The sequence below is a fragment of the Opisthorchis viverrini genome (genome assembly GCF_000715545.1).
Source record: "Opisthorchis viverrini unplaced genomic scaffold opera_v5_63, whole genome shotgun sequence".
In the NCBI taxonomy this organism is placed as follows: Eukaryota; Metazoa; Platyhelminthes; class Trematoda; order Opisthorchiida; family Opisthorchiidae; genus Opisthorchis; species Opisthorchis viverrini.
In genome coordinates this window covers 1,543,705-1,553,320 of record NW_008751719.1, presented here as the reverse complement: position 1 = coordinate 1,553,320, position 9,616 = coordinate 1,543,705, and the positions used below count along the sequence as shown (strand labels likewise).

General features: G+C 46.7%; 2 protein-coding genes across 2 annotated transcripts; one reads left to right on the top strand and one right to left on the bottom strand.

The window, feature by feature from the left end:
• Positions 1-2,985: 2,985 nt before the first annotated feature.
• Positions 2,986-6,901, top strand: T265_04054 (hypothetical protein; the record flags this gene model as incomplete). The annotated part of the gene is made up of 4 exons (XM_009168689.1): positions 2,986-2,998; positions 3,267-3,376; positions 6,047-6,154; positions 6,842-6,901. 4 exons carry the CDS (start codon positions 2,986-2,988, stop codon positions 6,899-6,901), a joined length of 291 nt encoding a protein of 96 aa, XP_009166953.1.
• Positions 4,638-5,280, bottom strand: T265_13405 (hypothetical protein; the record flags this gene model as incomplete). The annotated part of the gene is made up of 3 exons (XM_009168713.1): positions 4,638-4,845; positions 4,881-5,089; positions 5,131-5,280. Coding segments are annotated over 3 exons (567 nt in total), but the record flags the coding sequence as incomplete, so codon positions are not given.
• Positions 6,902-9,616: the final 2,715 nt, after the last annotated feature.

Below are 9,616 nucleotides of genomic sequence, written 5' to 3'. Positions count from 1 at the left end.
CAATAAGCTGAAGTAAGTGAAGTGTTAATTTTAGATCACCTCCACTTCTTTATCAGATGGACTGAAGAAACTATACCTCCGGTGGAAAAACATGTCCTACTCACTCCACACACACGATCTCAGCAACCCTGAAATTTAAACTAATTCCCAACGTGATGTAAGATACACCCTGTGGTTGATGGAGCGTAGGAAGCCCCACATCCTACCAATTGACTCATTAAGACACCAAACAAGTGGAACTAGTGAAAAGATTGACCTCTAAAGGTGGAGCGACCGTTACAAACAGATTAGCATCGGTCCGAGCTAGGTGCATCGCGCCCTAAGAACACTTTGGAAGACCACCAGACCGGTTTCTGGAAACAGTATCGCTGCTAAAGAATTTACAGGAAGTTGAAAATGTGATCAATGCATCATCTTGTAGGACGAAAACCGGATTGGCTTTCACGGATCGGTTTCTCCCAGTGTTCGGTGTGCCTTTGAAAGACAAGAAAAGAGAGCACCTTCGATGCCACACATAACAAGTTGATGCCATGGTATTTTTCCCACAGCGACCACATACCCTTTTCGAAGATAGGAATAACTGTCTATAGGCACTACTCTACAGGTACTTCTCCTCACTACCTATCGCACCCATTAGTTTTATTACACATTCCATGAGGGGTTTCCCGCCATCTTTCTAATGGGCTGGATACAGGCCGTCCTATACCAAAAGCATTCGCCACCTCCAATGACTTTGGTGTCCGCGAACGATCTGACTTTCCTTTGGTTCTCCACTATTTGGCTTTTGAGGAATTTGCGTCCGCCGTCTTACTCACTGCCTGTTAGTATGGTCTTCCAGGCATCAGTCGACGCTAGCAGTCTCAACAATGTTTAGTGATCACTCGATTATATCGGAGAAGTCAAAGATCGCCACTAACAGCTTGTTTCACATTTTGCCATGCTTCATCCAAGTACACAAAACCAGTACAGTATTGGTTTACTGTAGAGTTTTTGAGCTATCTGAGATTAATACTGCTGAGCTATGGTAGTTCTTCGGAAAGGTGAATTGATTCGCTTTTCTGCTGACTTCCGAGGGCCTGAAGATAAACGAATTGTCAGGCGTGCACGCACTATGGGGTGATCGGAACCGAATTGTGCCCCAGAATGAACGGCAGTTTTAAATTGTGGCCCTCCGCCGGTGGCTGACGGCTACATGATTCAACTGGGTCCACCGTTGATTTGCAGTTGGTGGGTGTCAGGTTACGCTATACAAACGTTCATGCACGAATTTCGTACTGATGAGAAACAGCTGATGGTGTGCAAAATGGAGTCGTCTACGGTGCCTGTGTAACGAGCGTTTACCCCGAATCGGCCGCCTAGATTTGATCCCAGAGCTGAGATGAACGACCTGACCACTGATATTGCTCGCGAGGATCACGATATCAGTGCTTTTTGCATGACAAACGAGGTTTTATAACTCTACCTGCGTCATTGGTGCAGTCCATTGGGGCAAGAAAAATAGGCACCGCTTTTCATGTCGAGAGGCACGGAGCTTGACTGAGCTGGAGGATGACCGGACGGCGCAAAGATGATCCTCATCCTCCAGGTTAGGGGTTGGAACATGTGCGCGAATCGCTCCGTAAAAAGCCAAACATCGCTGCCTTGCCGTCATGCCTGGGTTGAGGACCCCAATCATCCTTCCGTCTAGGTGCGGGCGCCCTGGTAGTATTCCATTTCACATGAGCCATCAATTGCACACATACAAATAAACTCATGCCACATCGGCCGTCGCGTGGTACCATCAGCCGGAGCGCCTTACTTGCTGCATACAGCAAAGCGGGTAGGCAAAAACGGTCTACTTCTGACGCCTTCCTTCTTTCCCTTTCACATAATTTCTCTTCTCCGTCTTCCCACTTCATTAAATAACTTTCTTCTTGTAGGCCCAGGACTAGGGCTTGATGACTCCGTTCGTTCTGCATTCGTTTTACAAGCAGTACCATCCGGTATCAACATCCTTAGGCATCTCGAAATCAATTTTGAAGCCTCGACGAAAATCTACCTGTCCGCCCTCAATATCTGTACTCTGAAGCAAACAAGTCAACAAAGTGCTCTTGCACTCACAATGAACTCGCTTGGCACTGATGATTTTGTGTACTAGAAACACTCCAACACTCTCCACCCGCTACCGACTGCGCACCTTTGCTGCTGTGGTAGGATGTGCAGGGGTTGGTATCGCCCTATATGACAGGGCGGAAGGATCCTTGTTTGACTGGATACCCGTTGATACTCGACTCTGTGCGGTCCGTCTGCAAAGTCCGTGAAAGAGTCTCATAAGGGGGAATTTGACCGACGCCTATTTGTCTTGTATGCTTACGCTCCAACTGATTGTATGTGACACCAAATACAAGTTGTATGACGCGAAGAATACCTTGTTACGGCGATCTGAAAGCTCAGATATCATTGTGGTTGCCTGAGCTCTGAATGCACAAGATGGCAGACGTAGCGCATCTGAGAGTTAATTAGGTGGTCCATATGGATTGAACTCGGTACGATTGCTTCAGCTTTGCTGACCGCATGCTGTTTTTGTGCAGTGGTAACTTTCGAAATACCCGAAGTCGTCTGGCCACATAGTGTTCTCCAATGCTGGCTACAAACTCAAACCCGTTGCAGTGTCATCAGTTACCGATGGCACGGATTATTAACTGACTGTGGATTACGATAACGCACTCGTCCGGAATCGCTCCCCCCCTTCGTTTTTCAGAGCCACGTAAGGTAAATCAGGATGTTGGACGAATTTACCAGAATAGTCCTTTGGTCTTTTCCAAATGCTCCACAATAAGATGTGAATTCAAACTGGGACCAGATCACCACCTGTTTGCACAGTGCTGGAAAACTTGCCTGTGGCACGGCACTGTCAGGCTCACTCGAGTACCCGATTTTAGACCGAAAAGTGGCACGGCTTAAATCTCAGCCGGGCCGAACATAATTGACGCGACGAATCATCGGATGACAAGTGAAAGTGAGCGTGCGAGCCGACCGTGAAGTCTGATGGACACAGAAAGCTAAGGAAATGGAAGAGGCCCAGAAGACCGGGAATGCCCAGAGATAATTTCAGTTGATCGGAGCGAGCAATCCACGAAACCCCTGTAAGCGATTCAAAGCGAGTATAAGGTTTTGGTGAGCACTGCTTGTTTGTCAACTTGATATGGAGCCCGGACGTTGAAAGCTCCTACCTATAAAGAATCTCACGGATTTAGCAAAGTACTTTGTTTACTGCTAATAAGCAGAAGGATGCATAAGGCACATCAGCCAGATAACTGAAAATCAATTGATCCAGCACCTCTCACTTGTAAGAGCCGCGGTACCCTACCTTGAGCCTCTGACCCAAAAAGAAGTGGTAGGCAGTGGAGTTTTGTTGGGGGGACCCTACCCCTAGCCTCTGACTCAGTCTGACCCAAATGACAGCAGGGTTTCCTTTCGAGATGACAGCAAGTCAAGTGGCGACAGCAGCCGGTGGTTCCCCCACCCTCTGACGCTGTGTCTATTGGCCTACAAGAGGGCAGTTGTTAATCTAACATAGACAGAGGATTACGGGTGGACTAATACGATAAATTAACACTGATTCCAATTTGTGGGATGCGGTGTGTGGACCAGCATGGTAGTACTTTCACCAGTTTGAACCAAAGGTAGAGGGATATGACAGTTCTGAAATTAGCGGCGTATATTATCAATAGATTAACTGTCAAGTAAGATGAGTAAAAACATGGGATGCGTAGGGTATGCATCGGATGGACTACTGGCTCAGACCATTAGCCATCCACATAGGTCGGACTTACGAAATGCGACGCAGCGTAGTCCGAAATGCCAGTCACATACTAAAAGCTTCACTGTCAAGTGGGTGTCACGCTGTAAGTTCTATATGCAGTATGGTGTTCAATTTCTGTGATTATCTACATTTGGTTTTTCAATGCGAGATCGAAATAGCTGTGGTTAAGGAGCGGACTTACCAACCGGAAGGTTCGTGACTTGCTTACACTTGGGTGACCTGGCAGTGATTCAACCCTCATGCTTCCCTTGGTGGTATGGCAACTAGGCACCAGAAGGGCATTGCAAATGAACGAACGGGTGTTTTTCTGCCAAGTCTTGCATTCTTATAAACCTTTGTTCGGCTTGCATGATGATACAAATCGCTAGACGGAATTCTGTACACAAATCCGTTTTCTTTTTAGTAGGCGCGACCACCGATGGAAAATACTCATTCGAATTAGCTAATCCCAGAAGTTCATACGGCTCCATAAACGATAAGGAATTCAGTGGCAAACGACCTCAAGTTTATGGGTGCGGCATAAGAGTCGGGAAGCGATCAGCGGAGCGCATTCTGCAAAGCGAGGATAAATTAGGAACGGCGACATATGTAAACTCATTTTAAGATAAGATTCCTACCAAAATTTATACACTGGAATCATCCAGGCGAAGTTCAACTACGTATGAAAACGTACCACCTTGTAAAGTGCGACATACGAGACTCGAATGTGGTTGGTAAGAGGGAAACCTAGACCAGCATGGCAGTGAAGGGACTTTTGGACAATTATTTTTTTATAAAACTGGGGTGAAATAAATATATACAAGGCGGAAAGTGAGGACAGAGGGGTCTAGCATCATTTCGACCGCTTTCCGAATCCTCCAAATCCCATGACAGCGGCAACATCTTCATCAATTGGCTCTTCGTTTTTCCGCTTCTTTTCCCTTCGCTTTTCACTGCGATAGGCCCGAAGTTTCTCTTCCTCTTCAGCGATTTGTCTCATGCGTTCATCCAAATTATACTCCTCTGCCTTCTCTTCATTTCTGCGCTTGTGCAAAAGGAAACTGAAAAAGGGATTAATTCACAGTTTAGCTAGTACCGATCTTTCACATCTTCCAAAGTTGATCGCTTGATTCGCATTGACATGCCCATATTACGCTGGTGTTTTTTACCGTTAATATGGTCCAAATAATTGATGGAATCCTTGACAACACAGTCACAAACTTCACAATAATAACCGGCCTGTGAAGATCCAGGACCGGTTTTTGAGATGACTTGTGACTTATTAAGGTTCGACTCTAAGTCGATCTAGGATCACAGCAAAGTTTTAGAGATCGAAGAAAAGTTACCGTGTAGTCGCGTGCCCTCAGGTTTTCTTTTTTGACGGTATCCTTTTCCTTTCGCGCATTTCTTAGCGCTTCGAGCTCATTGTTCAGCCTGTCATTTGCCAACTTCTCGAAGTGAGCACGATCCCATTTACGTCTGTGGTCGACTGGGTTCTGCGAAAATAAGCTATTGAAATGCTGACTTACGGAACCTGCCATGCTTCAAACGATTAACGGCACGTGGCGGCAATCAAACGCTGACACTGGTTAGATCTTGGCCTGAAGTAAAACGCAAGTGATGGTATGTGCTGATTACTGGGAAGAACAAAAGAATCGAACTGTAAGTGAACCACAGCGGTCTCAAGGAGTCCACTGTGGAGTAGTGGCAAACTCGTCCTGCAAGTCAGACAACCCGGTAAGGCCAGAAATATGCACGATAGTTGAGCCACAAGACAAAAGTCCAGTGTCTGTATGCGTTAGTACAGACTAGCCTATGCAGGCTCCGGTCCTTGACAAAGTGAAACATGTCCACTGCAAACACTAAACGCAGCAATTACTCATTTTCAGCCTCGCTGTCGGCATGGAAAGTGTGGACGCATTGTCTTCTAGTTAATATAAGTTCTACTTCTAGATCGCACCATATCTTAAGGGTCCATTTTACCTTTGCGAGAAGACTGAACAAGCGATAATCAACAAAAAAGTGCCTATTTAGCCATCATATCTTAAAGGTCCATTTTACCTTTGCAAGAAGACTGAATATGCGATAATCAACAAAAAAGTGCCCATTTAGTTGGTCGGACAGCATACGTAAACTACCGTTAGTGTGCAGTGCAGCTTGTAGTGGTGTACCAAAACCATCTCAAGAAGGTTGACCTTCGAGTCTGTGACCAGACCTCTGCTTCTAAGAGCGAAGCATGTGGTTTTCCATTGTTCAGTTAAGACATTCGACTTGGCTGTCGCACTACGGGTCAACACTAGGGAGCAGCAACGCTCCTATCAAAGGGAAATTTCGCTGGTTCAGATGGAACTAGCGGCAATGACGATTACAGTGAGTATACACTGGTATTCCAAAAGTGGAAATGCCCGACAGACAGTTTACGGTCGTATATGGTCACCTATCAGCGAAAGCAAACGTAAAGTGAATCCTGAGTAGTCATGCTCGATTATATACACTGGTATTCCAAAAGTTTACGGTCGAATATGGTCACCCATCAGCGAAAGCAAACGCAAAGTGAATCCTGAGTAGTCATGCTCGATTGTAAAAGAGCACCAGTTACGGGTATATCGAGTCATTTGAAATCCAAACTTAAAGATTTATTCGTTCGAGCTAAATGACCCGAAGAATTGGTTTCTAGACGCACTTCTCATTCTTCCAGGTTAAAGGCCCGCACACTGGGGTTCTTGGGGGTCTGTTGTGTTAGCATCCGCTTGTGACAGTCTGCGGATGGATCGTTCTAGCACGATCCTAAACACCGAGATAAAAATGGCCACCAACAGCTGGTTGATATCCGTTGTCTCTCTTGAAGAATGGCCTGATGGTTGTCTCGTTCTGCCCACTGATATCGCTCTCGTCTGGGGCTCCGCTGCTGCGCGGTCCATAAATGCTTTCTTCTCTGTTCAGTTTGACCTCATCCAATGAAGTCTACCCCACTAATTGTGGTCGATTTTTACGTTGTTGGATCGTGAAATGACTCAGTACGAATCCGACCTCTGGATCTCGACTTCTCTTGTCTAGGCTTGGGCAACCTCGCAGTATCCCGGCCCTCATGATTCCTTCAGGTGGGATGACAGTTAGGCACCGAAAGGGTGTTACAGCTGAACGATGTTTTTAGTTGGTTCGTGGATGCCTATGACCTTCGTGGTTCTCATCCCCCCACAGAACAGCAATAAGAACTTACTCAAGTAGGGCGGATCGATACATAATAGAAAAGGGTTTGAAAATGTCGTGGCCATGTGTCCGAATATACATAGATGAGAAGACACTGCTGGGTGTACTCACACTTCTGACTTCTTGTTTGCATGACGAATGATCTACCAGCTGAAATGCCAAAGCTGCTAGCACTCCATATGTGATTTGCTACGTGCCTCCCTAACAGGTTGTCATTCTGTCAGCGCCACTGATAAATAAACCCTTTGCCCAACTCCTACAATGGGACAGATACTCAAATCGTCCGTTTACGTAAAAAAACAAATGTACACGGATGCAGAACATAAAGGGATTTAGTCAGACCAAGTACGTAAACGACCTGTGTGAGGGCACACCGGGGTGTCACGACGGCACCGAGGTGCGATCCACTGTGGATTTCACAAAATGGGTTCACTGGTGCACGTGTGGAGAATGTGTGACGGAGAACAAGTTCGATTGGTAAACCGCCCATACCGTAAGCGGGATTTCGGTGTGCAGCGGTTTCACTAGTGGTAAGTAGACGTAGACTTGCGGCCAAATTAGTTCACTTCTCCGAACACGTGTTGGCTACTAGGTAGAATGTGCGCTCGAACCAATGATTGATTGGGATATTTATCCAAACCAGGCTCCCACTGGAACCCCCTCTTTCTAAAGAGGGTTCCTCCTCTATTGATTGCATGAGCAACAACTTTAAACCCGTTTTCGGCAATCGATTATATATATATATATATATCACGTATAGTAGTAGTTACAAACAGATCCAATAGGCCATTTGACGCCAAGGGCTCTTGACCCGGCATCATCCGAGTGGGCTGGTTCACATGCTGTACGACCCTGCATCCATCTGCTTCATGGAGGAACAGTCTCCACGCGTCCAGGCATGTAATATCAAGCAGCTAACCCGACAACATTGGGTATATTGAAATTACCCATAGGAACGTAATACGGTTGTTGCATTGTCTTCAAGGTCTAAAGACCCCGATAGTGTCCCTTCTTCACTAACTCCGCTCAAGCACGAAACTTACCAAACAAGAGGTCGGCCATGACCCAATTGGCCTTTATTACCTACAGGCGTGTCCACGTGGCTCTGAAGCTGACCACAACGTGGCTGCATAAGTAATTACCATCATCGCCATTTCCAGCTGAAACTGAGTACATTTTGCACTGTAGTTAAAGCTGCCACAGTTTCTTTCGCCGATGAACTGGTTAGCTATACTTTGGAGGAAGATGCTGATACAACTGGTGCGTGAATCTTTCATTAAGAGGATTGGGAGACGAACTTATGGATTAAACCAATGGGCTGCATGCGTGCACCCCGTTGAGTGTACGACTGGACAAGTGTATTTGAACACCAATGTGTGGGGCATCGGGGTCCACATTCATAGAAGAGGGTATGACCAGCGAAATTAGTAACAGATTGGACATTCCGCTACCGAGTAACTGTTTGATCTCCCATGGCCTGTTTCAATCCTTCGCGTGGTTGTGCGAAAAGAGATCTCCGAGAAATCCGTAGAATGGAAAACGGAGTACTTGGCCAAGTCAACGTAACCTATGGAGTATGAACAGTTCATCTATCATGGGCGAGCTATGTCCTCCGAAAACCATTCGAAGTAATCAATCAATCAATCAAATAATCAGCTATAAAACATGTGCAGTAGACACATTGGTTCCAGCTGCTACAGTTTCGATCACCGAAAAAACGGGAGAGTGGGACAGCCAAGCCTTGGAGACGGTGGCACACCTGGTTGGGTAGCAAACGCATTGAAGACGACAGCTTTGATGTATGGGCGCCACTGACTTCGCGACTAAGCCATTTCTGCCTGTAATTAACCAGTGATGAGCTGAGTCCCGTGGTCCCCATCCAGGGAGGTGGCAGTTGTCCACCTGACTTAGTTTACTGGTTACTGTTCCCGTACTTCGTCACCCGACCATATCCTGTCCACCTACCGATCGCTTTTACTGAGCACAGGGCTAAAACATGTGAGTAGACACATTGGTTCCAGCTGCTACAGTTTCGATCACCGAAAAAACGGGAGAGTGGGACAGCCAAGCCTTGGAGACGGTGGCACACCTGGTTGGGTAGCAAACGCATTGAAGACGACAGCTTTGATGTATGGGCGCCACTGACTTCGCGACTAAGCCATTTCTGCCTGTAATTAACCAGTGATGAGCTGAGTCCCGTGGTCCCCATCCAGGGAGGTGGCAGTTGTCCACCTGACTTAGTTTACTGGTTACTGTTCCCGTACTTCGTCACCCGACCATATCCTGTCCACCTACCGATCGCTTTTACTGAGCACAGGGCTGGACAAAAGAGCTCTGCGAGGCAGACAGTCTTCTGGCATGTGGAGTGCATCTCCTAACCGGCGTAACCCATGAAGCGTGTGCAAGTCATCTATCGCTGGAGAGCTCCTTCCTCTTAAGACCATCTGGCACACCTCAGCATTGCTAATCTGATGTACCCACCAGACCTGATCAATGCTTAAAAGACATCGAAGGTGAAACGCTGACATCCTCCGTATGTCCTCTGAGCGTAGAAGCCACGTTTCTGATCCATAAAGCGGTATGGATCGCGCTACCGCCGAATAAACTCTACTGTTGGCAAAC